This window comes from Amphibalanus amphitrite, unplaced genomic scaffold (genome assembly GCF_019059575.1).
Source record: "Amphibalanus amphitrite isolate SeventyFive unplaced genomic scaffold, NRLGWU_Aamphi_draft 001435F_arrow, whole genome shotgun sequence".
Taxonomy (NCBI): Eukaryota; Metazoa; Arthropoda; class Thecostraca; order Balanomorpha; family Balanidae; genus Amphibalanus; species Amphibalanus amphitrite.
In genome coordinates this window covers 57,125-72,239 of record NW_024882928.1, presented here as the reverse complement: position 1 = coordinate 72,239, position 15,115 = coordinate 57,125, and the positions used below count along the sequence as shown (strand labels likewise).

General features: G+C 54.2%; 2 protein-coding genes across 2 annotated transcripts in view; one reads left to right on the top strand and one right to left on the bottom strand.

Annotated features, from left to right (window-relative positions):
- The window catches only part of LOC122373041 (protein inturned-like), a 117,610-nt gene that overhangs the window by 61,849 nt on the left and 40,646 nt on the right, over positions 1 to 15,115 (top strand). The window contains exons 10-12 of the mRNA XM_043350778.1: positions 6,707 to 6,890; positions 13,297 to 13,350; positions 14,027 to 14,089. Coding sequence (XP_043206713.1) covers positions 6,707 to 6,890; positions 13,297 to 13,350; positions 14,027 to 14,089 — 301 coding nt within the window. The remainder of the gene's footprint in view (positions 1 to 6,706; positions 6,891 to 13,296; positions 13,351 to 14,026; positions 14,090 to 15,115) is intronic.
- Positions 1,853 to 3,784, bottom strand: LOC122373039. The gene is made up of 2 exons (XM_043350771.1): positions 3,732 to 3,784; positions 1,853 to 3,469 (listed from the first exon to the last, which is right to left on the bottom strand). The coding sequence occupies exon 2, from the start codon at positions 3,465 to 3,467 to the stop codon at positions 2,430 to 2,432; it is 1,038 nt and encodes a 345-aa protein (XP_043206706.1). The 5' UTR covers positions 3,468 to 3,469; positions 3,732 to 3,784; the 3' UTR covers positions 1,853 to 2,429.

Sequence of the window (15,115 nt, the reverse complement as noted above, 5' to 3'; positions counted from 1 at the left end):
GCCTTTTCTTGGTCACATGCTAGTAGGATTGCAGGAATATTTTTGTTTTTACATGCCTGCATGACGTCAAGTATTAATCGAATGTTTTCACCTATGTATCTCCCTTTCAGGAATCCAGTCTGATCTACATTTATTATGTTCGGTGCAGCATTCGCTAGTCTTGTGGCTAGCAACTTTGTTATGATTTTGTAAAATGTATTCAGGAGACTAATAGGCCTTAAGTTTTCGATTCTTCTTGGATCTTTGTTCTTTTTGGGTATCAAAACTGTGACACTCTTCTTAAGATTTGACGGCATTACTCCGGAACTAAAAATTTCTTTACATGTAGCGAATACTAATGTTTTCAGCTCTGACCAAAATACTTTGTAAAATTCTCCAGTGTATCCTGATGGCCCAGGAGAGGTATTATTTTTTAATGAAAAAACTGTTCGGGTCAGCTCTTCCATCGTAATGTCTGCATCGCATGTTTGTCTATCATGTTGTGTTACTTGACTTAACCCTTCTGTAAAGTCAATTCGTGACTCATTCCCAATACGGCGTTCAAATAGCGTTTCGAAGTACCTTTTTCCTTCCTCCAACATTTCCTCGGTTTTGTTAGTAATGGTACTCTGGTTGCCCTCATTTATATACATTTCTCTCGTAATGTTTTTGGGGAAATTTCGCTTAGTTATGCCGTGGAAATATTTTGAACCCTTCTCTGCGAATGCCCTCCAGCGCACTTTATTCCAAAATATTCCTTTTTCTGTTTGATCAGAAATAATTTCATCTCTCTTCCTTCGCAGTTCGTCACACTCGCCATTCAACGCATTATCACCTTGCTTTTCGTTTATTTTCATTTCAATTTCTTTGAGTTCGTTCAAACAAATTCGTTTCTTGGTTGCAACGTACTTTATGATTTCTCCCCTTACAACACAAAGCGTCGTCTCCAGCAATATTGTACTGGAGGAGGCACTTTGTTCGTTTGAACTAATTACTTCAGGTATTCTGTTTTGGATCAATGATACAAATTGATCGTCTTTCAAAAGATCATTATTAAATTTCCAATATCCTTTTCCTATGTCAACATTGGAAATATTTATCGACAAAGTAATTAACTTGTGATCTGTTAGGTATCCGTCTACAATCTTTGCGCTTGGCCTCTTTTCACTGTACATTAAAGTTTCGCTCACGAGGAAAAAATCTATGCGTGATCTACTAGTCGGGTTATTTCGGATAAAGGTGTACTCCTCCTTTACTGGATTGATTTCACGCCAAATATCGATTAAGTTCTTTTCAGACATCAGGCTTAGGATGACTTCTTTGTTTCTATTATTATTTGCTACAATCCTTGCTGAACTTCGTCTATCTTTTCCCAAGTCGAAGCAGAAATTAAAGTCACCTCCTACAACAATCGTGCTATCGTCGTAATCATTTAGTTTTGCGCAAAAATCTTCTAGCATGCTTGGGTTATCGTGATTTGGCGCATAAACGTTCCCTATCGTCATCCTAGCACCATTGAATTCGGCGTTGAGGATAATGTAGCGACCATTATCGTCACTAAAAACATTGCTAAAAACGATGCCAGAGTTTGGTCGTGCTAGTATTCCCACGCCTCTGCTGTTTTTCTCTCCATGAGCGAAATATCCACTGCCTCCCCATTGATTTAACCACATCTGGGCGTCTGATTCTGATGAATGCGTTTCTTGAAGAAGAATAATATCTATTGCTTTCTGTTTAAACCAGGTAAATATTTTACGCCTTTTTGGCATTTTTCGTTGAGCGCAGCCTCGTAGCCCGTTTACGTTGAGAGACGCTATTTTAAGCTTAGGAGACACAAACATTTCCTAAATTTAGCATTCCACGGTCTGCATGCGCATCGTCGCTCCATCTGTGAAATTTATAGATGGAGTGCAATGTAATACTGTTTCGATAATATTTTGAGTTTTGACCCGTAATGCTCCCGCAGAACCCTCCCATCCCCCCTCCCACTGGACGCAGCGTACGCACGCTGTGCCAACGAGCCGGCACCGATCGCCCGCAGCCGCACCGCCGGCCGGCCGCCAGATGGCGTTTTTATTTCGCGCGAAAAAACAAAAAAATCAGCATACGCATTATTTAAACGTAGGCACGCTAACGTTACATCTCACTTACGAAAAAGAAACGCAAAATGTAAAGCACATCGCCATAATTTTATGTAACGTTTCCGTAACTTTCATACAATGTAAAGCACTGCGACCCTTGTCAGAACGATCATCGCGATGTAGCCTGCATTCCAAGGAAATTCAAGAGATATCAGTACCCCCAGCAATACACACACCGACACACCCCTCCCCTGCAACCCGCGGTACTGTTACCTGTACAGGTAATTGCCGACGAAACCGTGGTCACCTGCATTAGTCCAGGTACAGACGTCGCGCCAGGCTGTACCGGAGACGAGCCGTCGCGACAGATCACCGTCGCCCGTCCGCGGCCGCGCCGCCCGAGCCGGGCTCGGCAGCCGACCGACCGGAGCCGCCGTCAACTCGGCCAGACCGCCACGCCGCCGGCGCCAGCCGCGCGTCCAGGGGGCCCCCGCGCGCTCCGCCGCCGCCGTCGTCGTTTGCGTCGCGGACGGCACGAACATCAGCAGCAGCAGCGGCACCGGAGCGATCGACATCGGCCCCGCCAGCCGCCGCCGGACGCCGGCCGTCGGGACGGGCGGCCCCGCCGAGGAGTGACGTCACCTGGTCCATGCTGACCATCTTCTGACCTCGAGACTCGCTGTCCAACTTGCAGAAGACCGCACCTCTCCTTGAGTACACGGTGTAGATTTTTTTACGCTTTTTTGCTTCGAGCAGAGCGTTGAAGATCTCCTTGTTCATAGCTGATAACGACTCATTGATATAGAGAGGTGCCGCCGGTCGATCTCCATGGTTTTGTACTCTGGCTTGCTTCATCCTTCTCTCGTAAATGTCGTCCTTAACCTTGGTCTTGAAAAACTTTACAATGACTGTGCTGTCACCCTGGAGTCTGTGAGCGGTCTGGATGTCGCTGCCGGTGACATGTACCTCAGGGAGGCGTCGATTGAGGACAGATATCACCTTTCCTTCGATATCTTCATCGCGCTCCCTTTTTCCAAATTCCTCGCTCTTGAGTATCAGGCTGTTCATTCGTCTGTTGGTATCTATGCCTTCTAGCTGCTCCTGTAGAGCCTTAATGGTAGCTTCTTGAGAGCTAACTCTGTCCTTCAGTACGTTTGTTTCGGCATCTTTCAAGAACAGTTCACCTTCCATGATTTCAATACGTCTCTCCATACTTCTAAACTTTTCCTCCATGAGCTTCGTCACCTTTTCGATGCCTTTATCTATAATTGATTTCACGGCATCTAAGGACTCGCCGTCCAGACGGCATGAGTGCTCACCTTTTTCTGCGCTGTCTTTTTCTCTGCTGGAACGCTTGCTCTTTTTTTGACGTCTTTGTCCGTGTCCGTCATCCAGAGCCTGCATCATCTCTGGGAAAGAACACTGACGTTTTCGGCCACCTCTCCCTATCAGAACGGAGCGATCAGTGTCCTCGGCGTCACCGAACACGGAGTCCAGCTCCGATCCACCAGTGTCCGTGGTCATTTCACGCATCGACACCGAGACGAGCCGAAAATATCACTGTGTCCACCGCGAACGGGTACAGGCGTACACAAACACAAGTGTTCCACAAGGCTATTCCAGCGGCCGGCCGGTAACTGGCGCGGCTAGGCGACCCTACCGGCCCGGTACCTGTCCCTCAGGGCACGGCCGGCGACCCTCGCGCTCGGAGCGTCCGACCTCCACCGCCGCCGGGACGGGAATGAAGATAAACGCTTTTAACGTAATGTAACATCACTCAAACTCACCCCCACACACCACACTCACACCAACATCCATCCCACGCGCACACTCGAAATCCACACTCCCCACCAGCTCGTTATCGGCGATCCCCATCGCGCACCGTTAAATGGCGTTCTTCAATCCGGCCCGATTGTGGTCGGACAAAGGGTCGTTCCTCGACCGCGCGGCTCGCGGCCCTCGACTCGGCTCGGCCGGTCGACGCCCAATGGCCAATCGGCCTGGAGAGGCGGCTGGCGGCCCGTCGACACCGGCTCGGCGGCTGTCGCCTCCTCAAACGCCGCGGTCGACTACAATCGACGGTCGTTACGTCGCGGGCACGTTATGCAGCCTGCGGACGGGGTGCATGGGCCATTGAATGTGATGAGGATGTTCTTTGTAGGCCGTGTATATTAGTTTATTTTTTTTAACCAAGCTCCGATGCAGTCTGATAGTTGAGCGTTATGGCTGCTTATGAGCTAGTTTAGGTCGATGGTGGCTCAAATTCTAGTATGTCTGGCCATACGGTTTGGTACAGCAAACACCAAGTGTCAGGAGCGAGGGTCACTGCCGCGCCCACTCCTGTGGCCACTCCAGTCCTCGGGTCAGCCGTTATCCCTCCCCGGTCAATCAGCACCAGTCCCAGGTCACCGCTGTCCCTTCTGTTATTCCCAGTCCCTCCCCGGTATCTCCAACGCCGGTCAACGCCGTCCCCTCTCCCCATACCTCCCGTCCCCGGCGCCCTCTCTCCCGCCGGGGGTGTGCCCGTTTATCGGCCGGTCAGCTCGGGCTATGACCTGGGAACGCGGTATGACCCCTCACCCCGGCACGTGATAGGCCGCTCTGCCGCCCGGGCTTACAGCCGGCACAGGGCAGCGGGTCGTTATGAATGGGTGTTATCGGCAATACAGAGCTCGGCAGTACAGTGCTGCAGTGTAGTACGGCAATGGATGGCACTCCTCATAATTCAATCAACGCGTCACCGGAGGTTGATGTGTGACATTGTATTTCCTACTGATAGTTCGCTGAACGTAACGATCGTCGTTATATAAATGTTGCTATCTATATGACATATTCTATGTTTTATTGCATCGATCGACTTTTTTGGAAGCACCACGTGCTGGATTAACATGGTTTTTGTTGGATGCGCTGCATGTTGTGAATTGCTGTCGCTCGCGAGTTCACGCATTGCTTGTGGCTGCCAGCGCTGCTCCCTGCAAATTAATCAGCTTCGGTGACACTGATTAATATGGTAAATGATAATGCAAGCTAATTATCCATTTGCTGCTGTAATTGGATCATTATTTTATGAACTTGGCTCGGCTGTCCGAATATATGAGCCGAGCCCATTCTGCCCTTAATTAGATAGGCTGAATCTCATGTTATTTTACTCGTATGTCAGACTAAAATGAACTCTCTGGGAGTATTTGGAGCTGGACATTCTGGACCCACTTTCCTCCTATGTTGTGAATTGTCCGTTGGTGTGGCTAAGGGGCTGTTCCGCTGCGCCGTATCACGCCCAGACCCGGCCAGCTCACCTGCAGGGCCGCGAATCGCTGACTGATATCCGCGCTCTGTGGATGGGACGCGCCCTGGCTCTGGGAGCGGGCAGTTCACCAGTAGTGCGTTGGACGCTGCCGCCGCGTGGTTCAATTCATCTGCCCATGGTCCACGGACAAAACTCTGGCCGTTCCGCGGCGTCAGGTGGCAGTGTCAGCGAGTGTCCCTCCGCAACAGACAGACGCCATTTATTGATGCACCAAGTTTGTTATGCGGATTCTCAGTCCGTTCCGTATCTCACGTGGTCGGAATATGATTTGGTTTGGCGGCTCGCTGGTCTTCAAAGAGTTTTATTGTGCCCACTGGTTCTGGGCTGGTTGGGATTCGCTCTGCGCTCTCACAGTAAATCCGCTGGTGGCTCCGGGCCTGTTCGGAATACCTACCGGGCGGCGGGCGATATTGGGGCACCGGTAATGACGTCATCGACCGGCTCTAACGACATCATTTGGCTGCCGGTAATTACGTCATCGGCCGTGTTCCGGCGGCTGTTGGGACCGGCCCGTTAATGGCTGATTGTTCGCGGCGGCAGCTCGGCCAGGCCGCCGCCTCCAGTCGGGCCAGTCGGTCCGGTCAATGAGTGTTAATGAGTGTTGAGCAATGAGTGTCAATGAGTGTTGAGCCGGGCCGGACAGAGGTCGGGACGGTCAGCTCACCTGGGGCCGGGGCCGGTGTGTGCTTCTGTGAGAGTAACACCGCACCTGCCCTGTGTTTAACTGATGTGTAGTGTATGTGTGTGGGGGGGGGGGAGGGGTTATTGTGGAGATTTTCGTTATTGTGCAACAAGGCATGTCCATGAGTCAAAAGCACGGAAATGCAATATGCTTGTTTGCGTGTTTAAATGAAGCAATTCGTCACGATTAGAACCGGCTTGCTGCACATGCCAGCAATAGCTACATGATTTAGCACAGCAATCCATCTTGCTCACTGGCTTTATTGGATTCCAAAATGGTTGATTTACAACACAATATTCAGACTCAGAGGTTTAGATCAATACCTGGGTACCATTTATGTTACTCGCTCTAACCCAACAAACCCTAACCAGTCCAGCGTTCACCTGCCCGCGCCCTCAGTGTCAATCCGAACTCCGAATCCCATCCCAACGCTCGCCGTCCCCGACTCTGCCGTGACCGGTCAGTGTTCTATAGCCTTGGGTCCGTCTCCAGGAGCTCAGCAGACGCCGCCGCCGTCCCCGCCGTCTCGTTGTCTCAATGCGTGCATCTCTCGGACTCATTGCGCCGTCCGGGGAGCCGTTAGCCGGCGCGACCCGGCGTTTGTAGACGGTTGGCAGTACCGTCTAATGACTCCGCCGCCGTACCGTCCGGTTTCAGCGCGCTCCGGGAGCCGTCGCAGCGACCGTACGTGGACCACCTGCTGGCGCTGGTGTTTCAGCAGGCGCTGCTGACGCCCGAGCTGCTGGCCGGCGCGCGCGGCGCGCTGCCGCAGCGGCCGGCCGGCGGTCTGGACCGGCTGCTGGCCGCCGCGCACACCGTGCACCTGCCGCGACACGTTCAGGTCAGGAGGGGGAGGGGAGCGGGGAGGGAGGTCAGGGAGAGGTCACGGCTGCTGGCGGCCGCGCACACTGTCCATTTGCCGCGGCACTTCCAGGTCAGGAGGGGGAGTTCAGGAAGGGGCGGGGTCACGGCTGCTGGCCGCCGCACACACCGTCCATCTGCCGCGCCATGTCCAGGTCAGGAGGGCGAGGGGGTCAGGAGAGGGAGGGGGCCGCCGCGCACACCGTGCATCTGCCGCTGCACGTCCAGGTCAGGAGGGAGAGGGGAGCGGGGAGGGAGGTCAGGGAGAGGTCACGGCTGCTGGCGGACACGCTCACTGTCCATCTGCCGTGGCACGTCCAGGTCAGGAGGGGGAGGGGTGGGGTCACGGCTGCTGGCTGCCGCGCACACCGTACACCTGCCGCGGCACGTTCAGGTCAGGAGGGGGAGGGGAGCGAGGTCAGGGAGAGGTCACGGCTGCTGGCCGCCGCACACACCGTGCATCTGCCGGGCACGTCCAGGTCAGGAGGGGGAAGGGGTCAGGAGAGGGAGGGGCCGCCGCGCACACCGTCCATTTGCCGCGGCACGTCCAGGTCAGGATCGGGGGAGGGGCCACACGTGATAGTCGCGAGAGAGGCCACACGTGAGGGTCAGTCGGGAAGGGCCACATGTGCAGGTCGGTACAGGAGGGGTCGCACATGATGTGGGTCAGAGAGGGAGGTGGACCACGTGTAGGCCAAGGGTGGGAATGGCGCACGTGCGGTTGGGTTCAGGATCGGAGGGGGCTTACGTGTGTGTCGGTACTGGAAGGACCCACATGAGCGCGTTAGGGGATCCACAATCCGCATATGAGGGCCAGGGGTGCACGGGCTTACGATGGATTGATGCTTTTGTGTGTGGTTGAAGGTGTGAATGTTTGGGAGGAACATCGAAAAGATATATTTATATTTTATTTAGATGAGATTTAGAAGTTCGTCGGGCTGATGTGGAACCATTCCAATTCTGCTGAATGGCGTCGGTATTTTTTCGCCTTTGTAATACGCTAAAAGTTTGGATTGTAGTGCGCTCAAAGTTTGGACTGAAGCGTGATCCGGTGTTTGGCCGAACGCTGTTGGCAAACTCCTTTTTGTGTGCCACCGCTCCATCGCTTTTAATCCATCATTGTGCGCTCGATAAGCCGGGCGGGATCGACCCTCTGCGCTCCGTGCTCGCAGTGGGGCCGCCTGTTCCACTGTAGTCGAGCCGGGCACCTCTGCCGCGGGCGGGCGCGGCGCCTCCTTCGTTCATTAGTGCCCCGATCGTGTACGCCGGCGCCGCTTCGCCAGCGGCCGCCGCCTCAGACCATCTCCGGCCGCACCCGGCGCATTTCCGGGCGTAACAAGACGCGCCGCTGCCGGCAGACACTAATTACTCGGCGCCAGCCGCAAACGAGCGCAATTGACGGCGCTCCGGCGCCCGGCCGGCCGAGCCTTCCTTTGTGGCAGGGACTGTGTGCGCCGCGCCGACCCAGACCGGCTGCTGCCCTGCCGTCCTGTCTGACGTTGCCGGCAACATATGGTGACGCGCATTTCAATCTTCACCTGTTTAGATGAGCTCCCTTACGGCCGCTCAGGTTATCGTCCATCTTCATTGGCGGGAAATCCAGGTCAGGTGCATATTGGACCCAGATGCCATTCCTCACCATTGCGCCCAGGTCATGGCCATTGGTCATTGTGTCTGCGTCACAGACTGCCATTTGGCTCCATCTGCGTCACAGACTGCTCACTTGTAGCCAACCCCGTTAGGATTCCATACCGACTTGGACACAATAAAGTCCGACCAACTATGACCCGGTAACCGAGTGTGATGTTTAAAAACGTGCCTTACGGGGAAGGGTTCCCAGCAAATTGTGATACCTGCTAACCCAGGTGATGGGGAAAGAGTCCCGGCAAATTGTGCCATCTGCTAATTCAGCTGACAAGGAATCCCTGACTGAGTGTGATATTCGCCGACCCGGCCTGGCCAGGTGCTGACAGTTAGCTCATCGGTTCTGAGAAGTAGCGGGTTTTGGAAACGGCGCTTCTCGCGACAGAGCAGAGAGCTAGGTTTCATTATTATATTCTGGTGAATCGATCGAGATGGTTCCGATGATTTCCGTGCTCGCTGAAGTATGTATGGAGATCGTGTTTAAGTTTGAGGCTATCTCCGGTGTTGTGAAAGTGGAGCTCGGCTGTGAAGGGTGCCGAGCTCCACGCCTTGTGAAGGGTGCCGGATCGTGCCAGCCGACGCCTTGTTGACCAGGGTGGAACAATTTGTTTGTTTCCTCATGTCATTATTGACTGTTTTTGTTTAAATGTATTTATTAAACCACGATCCACTGCATCTCCAGACTTCGCGCAGCTCGGTCCATATTCTGTTGGTGGGAGCTCTGCCTGTATCCTCTCAGTGGGACCTCGACCCGTATTCTGCCGATAGGGCCGCTGGCCGTGTCCTGCCTCGTACGGCGGCCGGTTGAGCAGAGCGTGCCAACTGCACGGCTCTGTGGCGGCTGGTGACAGGGACAGTGACGGTAGCTGGGCTGCGGCTGCGGCTGCCGGGTGCCACTGCCGGCCCGCGAGTTACCTAAGTGTGGAACTACAAGTCGATTCTAGGGCTCTGATTGGTGACTTTGGTCGGGGGATGACGCTTATAGCATGACGTCACTCGCGTACTTGGCCGGACCAACGGCGCGGCGCAGGCGCGCCGAGCCAACCCAGAGGCTCTCAAACTCAATTGTACAGATCCTGCGCATTGAATGGCGAAACTTCGGCGAGTTCGCTTGAGTTTGGAAGCCCCTGCCAGAGAACTGGAGACGGCCGGATTATTTGCTGGACAGTGGGCAGCGCAGATGGCGATTGACGGTGCCAAAAAGATGATAGGGAAAAAGGGGTTGAGACTTGAGCAGTGAATTATAAGCCTGTTGCATAGCTGAGTGGTAAATTGTAAAATACTTAAGGTTTGAAGAGATGCAGTGTAGTTTAGCCGACTCAGGGGCATTCTGCCGAGTTATGTAAGGCGGAAGGGTCGCAACTCGCAAGTTGTTTGTTTACATGATTGCCTGATTAAAATGTAAAGCGTAGGCTAATGTTTAGTTGATAATAAAGCAAGGTTGGGCATCTGTTCAATCCATTTCTCCTCTGCAATAGTGCATTCGCCACTGTAATTCATGTGACTGTGACAATTCACTGGTGGTTTCGGAATAATTAACAGGCGGCGCAGCCCAGTGCCTCTTTCTTACAGTCACTCACAACAATACGAATCGTTCAGTCGTGCGCTGGGGGTCCGCCAAGTTTGAGTGTGCTGCAGAATGCAGACTGGACCGCCGAGAATATAACACTTCCGTCTCCCTGGGCGAGCGGCGCATTGGAGCCGAAGGAAACTGCTTCAGTTTTTTTTGTGGGGAAGATACCCATGTTTGAAAATTATGTCCTGGAATGATGCGATAAGGAAAAGGACGGTTTCTTGAATTGAGGGCTGTGGAGAAGAAGCAGATTTTCTCACTTGCTACCCGATACAACGCGAAAAGACGCAAATGTTGCACATTGGGCTTAATAAGTCTAATAAAAGATAAGGGACTTCGTGAATCATGCCTAACTGACCGCAACCCAGTTATTTGCCACTGCAGGTAGGTACTAGGTAGGTAGATACTCATTTGTAAACAGAGCGTTCCACCAACCCTCGCCAGAAATTCAATCAGCAGTTGCTTATCTTGAAACGTTTGAGTGCACCTAACAACCTTTAAAAATGACGTCCTCCCTTTCAATGGTTCGTTCGAAGACACAAAGCCAGAATCAGCCAAGCAATATCGGAATCCATTGCGCAGTGTGTCGACTGTCGGATGTGCCCATCCACATAGCATAGCACACACTGCTAAATGCAGGTACGCTCACCTACACATTAGGTATTCGAAGGACTTGATAGCTCATACACATGGAAGAAACGCATGAAATGTGATTAATAGCTGCAGCAGAAGTTTGGCGTCCGATGCCTCTTCGCCAAGTTAAGACCATGCCAATCTCGGCCAGTCTGCCGCTGCGCCGGCACTGGCCGTGGTGTGACGTCATCCGGCCGGCTCGGCGCTGGGTAGTTCCACACTTAGGTAACTCGCTGCCGGCCCGCCAACTGGTGTCTAATGGATTTATGGAGTCTGGAGCTCTAATTCCGTCCGACCGCTAATAGCAGTGCCAACTCCCGGAATGGTATTAGTTAACGCTGCTGTGAAACAGCTGCTGTGAGTCTGTGCGGTGTGGAGGGATGAAATAGTGCGTGTGTGAAATAGTGCAGCTCTCCGTAGGGCAGTATCGTGTGTTTTCTGAATTGTTTGACGAGTAGCACGTACGTGCGCCCTTCAATGGCATCAAGCATCCCTCTTTCCGGTTAGGTGCTGACTGTTGATGCTGTTCACTGCCGCACAGTTTTCTTGTGCTACCGAACCCTTATTTCACAAAGCCAAGCCATTTTGCTTGAGGCTGTTGGACAACCAGCTCGGGCCTTTTCTATGTGCTACATCGTCGATATTTTCTTCGCCATCCGCTTTCCATTTTCTTCATCTTCTCTTTCATCAGCATTCCCTCAGTCCATTGTTTTCGCTGCCTTCTGCGCCGAATAAAATAGCAGCGCTGAATGAAGGATCTCCCCTTATTGGTATGGTAATGGCTTTGGTAATCGCGTGCCAATAGGATGGACCGTGGCGGCGCCCGCCGGGGACTGGCTGGCGGGGGACGCTGTAGTGGCGTCAGGAGGCTATATTGGCGCCGTGCTGGCGTCAGTATTGGTAGACGGATGGATGGTGGACGTTGCAGTGCCCATGATAAAGCCAGTGATCATACTAGATCATTTTTATGGGTATTCCATGCACCGAAAGATGTTTCATGAATGTTGTGATATGGTTAGTCCACAGATAACTGTGGAGTGTGGACTAACCATATGTATTTTGTGTGTGTGTGCCCAGGCGCAGGTCTCTCCCTCCCTCATCTCTCTCTCTCTCTCTCTCTCTCTCTCTCTCTCTCTCTCTCTCTCTCTCTCTCTCTCTCTCTCTCTCTCTCTCTCTCTCTCTCTCTCTCTCTCTCTCTCCCTCTCTCTCTCCGTTGTGGAGTGTGTCTCTGTCCCTCTGACCGGCAGTGATTATGTCCCACGAGCCGCCCGGGCCGCCAGCAGCAGCCGCTGCGTTCTCTTTAGTCTCGCCACCGCCGGTGGTGCTGTTTTAATTGGCGGCGCCGTGCGACGGTCCGGGTGTCGCCGTCAGAGGCGGCGGCAGATACGGACCCGCCGCGCCAGTGGCGCTCTACCGCGCCGCCGGGAGCGGCGAGCCTCTCTGAGGTTCGGAACGTCCGACATAATTCAGTGGTTATACGGACGGGGAACACCAGTTCCCTCTGTGCTACCTTAGTAGATACAGGATAGGCTCTGGCGACTTGTGGATACAGAGTGGAGGACCTCTTTTCGTAAAGATCGTTTTCTCATTTTCGTAAGTCATTGTCTCCCTCTTGTGAGAACATTGAGGCTCTTCTCCGTCCAAAAACCCTCGCTCATCATCATCATCGTCTTTTTACCGCGAGGCTTAAGCTCAATTAGGTGCCACACGCGAGGGACTTACATCAGCGGCCCGTTGTGCCGGCGAGGGCGGCAGAATGGCCGCTGCCGGCCGAGGTGGGCTGGGAGCCGACGCTCCAGCTGAAGTGACGGCCGCCCTCGCGGTGCGTTTGATGCGGGCGTAAAAGTCGGCCAGAGTGGAGCGGCAGATTGGCTGCGGCCCCGGGAGATTTTACGGCGTCGGAATGCTCCGCTCTGCTGGCGCGATACGGACCGGGACGGCCGCGCAGACAGGCAGGGGTGGCCGCCCGAACTGACTATCGTTAGCGCTCTGCTGCTCATTACGGCTATCGGCGGCGCCATCTGCTAAGGAGGTGTCCGTGATACGTGATGTGTCGACATGCATCGCGGTGACATTGGAGTGGTGGGCGGTGTAAGCCGCTTACAGCCCGACCCCAGACAGGTGAATCCATAATAGGATATTCTGGGCCGGGTGGTCCAGTTTGTGTCGTTTGAGGCGCCCGGTAAGCCGTCTGAAGTGCAGTATATGAGCCCGATGGGGTTGGAGTGGTACGGCCGGCCGGCGTCGTTAGCGCGGTCTCTGACTGGGGCCGCCGCCGGCCGTATTGGGGATATCGGAGGTGCGTTTTATCGGCGCCGCTACTGCGCGGCCGACCATAACGAGTCGGGATCGGGTCGGGTCGTACCCGGGGTCACCGGGGAATCACCGCAGGGGATTAGGGGAAGCGGGGACGGGACGACGGCAGTGGTCTGTGGACGGCCGCTGGATGTCGGAATTCCAGAGCGAATGTGACTGCTGTTGGCAGATACCGATGAGAGTCAGTCTGATAATCTGACCGTTACTCTTGTGTCCGCAGGTGCTGATTGAAGACAGTCTGACGGAGCTGGAGTCGGGCGACTTTGGAGAGGAGGTGGGTGGCTAGGGAGGAGGTGGATGCACCGACCGGGCCACGGAACAACCAACACGAACTACGAAAAAAACATATCATCGAAATATACCGTCAAATATCATATGCTTATGGCGCAGATGACGCCGCAGCTTGTTTCGGGAGCTGCCTTTAAGGGCGCCGAATAAATAAGGAAACCTTTTTTATAACCATTAGGAAGGTAGTGTTTGGTCAGACCTGACTTCAGGCCAATGGTTAGAGTTGTGTACGTGATGTCCCCAATTCTCATTGCAGTCCCTTACAAAGTAAAGTTTTGTGCATACCTAATTGATTACATTTCCTGTCAAGCTAGACGATATGACGCTAACTTTCTGAAGCCTGTATTATTTCGTGATTAGTCAGACTTGATGTTAATGTTTGCGCCAAGACGCCGTTTTTTATTTGTCCTTAGCCCGCCAGCCGTCTCATTTCCGTGCGGTGCGGCGTGGCTGGGCTCGGAGCCGTGTTGTGGCAGGGTTAGGCCGTCCGCGGCTAACATACGGCGACATTTCGTCGCCGCAGGCGGCCGCGGCGGCACGCGCCGTACTTTCAGAGCCTCCTTTGTGGCTGCTAATTAGGCTGTGTGGCGGCCGTCTTTGTGCCGAGTCGTATCACTGGCCCGGCCGGCAGCTGACAGTTTGTGTGTGCGTCTGACCCGCAGTCGGAGGACTTTTACGGCCTCGAGCGGCTCTATCTGCTGCGCGGCTCGGCTCTGTACTATAAGGTGAGACCTCAGTAGCTGGGATTTGAGCTCACACATGGTCACAGGTCGAGGCGTCGGCCTAGTGAGATACGAGTGTCTCCTACTGTGGGCCACTGTTACTGATGTCGCCCACTCCTGCTTGCCCTCGTACTGCCACCCCGCCCCGTGCAGCGCCCGCCGCCGTGAGATGCGATGTCGATATGGATGGTCCGGGGTTGGCGCGGCGGCAGCTGCATGGCAGACAGACTCGTGGTGGCTGATGACCGCGATGCGTGGCTGATGGAGCGTTTTATTTAGTCTGAGCCGCCTGACAGGATGGAGCACCGAGCCGCGTGACGGGATCAAGCACTGAGATCAGATCAGGGATTTACCGGCTTCCGCTCGACAGATTCCGGTTCTGTGGGTGAGCGCGGCTCATGACTCGGTTTCAGAGTCATTAGCTCAGTAAGTTGTGGGCACTACTAATTCCTGGTTCAGTTGATGAGCGCGGTTTGCGCCTCACTGCCGCCGACAGGGCGCAGTTGTGGGCACTAGTTACGCGACACCCCTGAACCTTGTGTGACCCAGCGGCAACGTGGAAATCTGAACGCGAGCGTCACCTTTATAATGGTTTCTCAGTTGAACCAGGTGTAATTTCCTGACCTCGAGTCAAAGCGCTATCCTTGTGCTATTTCTGACCACCATTAGCAGCTGACCGTGGCGGTAAAATCCTCGCCTTTAGCCCGCCGCGGCCCTTTGGGAGCTGACCAGTCGTTTGTTCGGCCGCCCCGGTTAGTCGGAGGCTGTCCCATTCCAAAGTCGTTACGGCGGCGGCCGGCGCAACTGAGAGGCCGATATCAGCCGCGTGTGCCTCCCGGGGCGCTCGTGAACCGGGCGGCACGGCGACGGGGCCAGCGCCTGCTGGTGCTCGCTGGAGCCGCTCAATGGGGCCGGGGCTCTCCCCGCTCTATCCCTGCCGGGTCACCTGGTGACCGTTCCGCCCCTCCCGTCCCTGCCGAGTTACATGGTGACCGCTCCGCCCCTCCCTGCCCCCGCTCCGCCCCTCCT

Excerpts from the sequence above, each read along its gene's own strand:
- LOC122373039 (XM_043350771.1), bottom strand. The coding sequence starts at position 3,467 with ATGATGCAGGCTCTGGATGACGGACACGGACAAAGACGTCAAAAAAAG.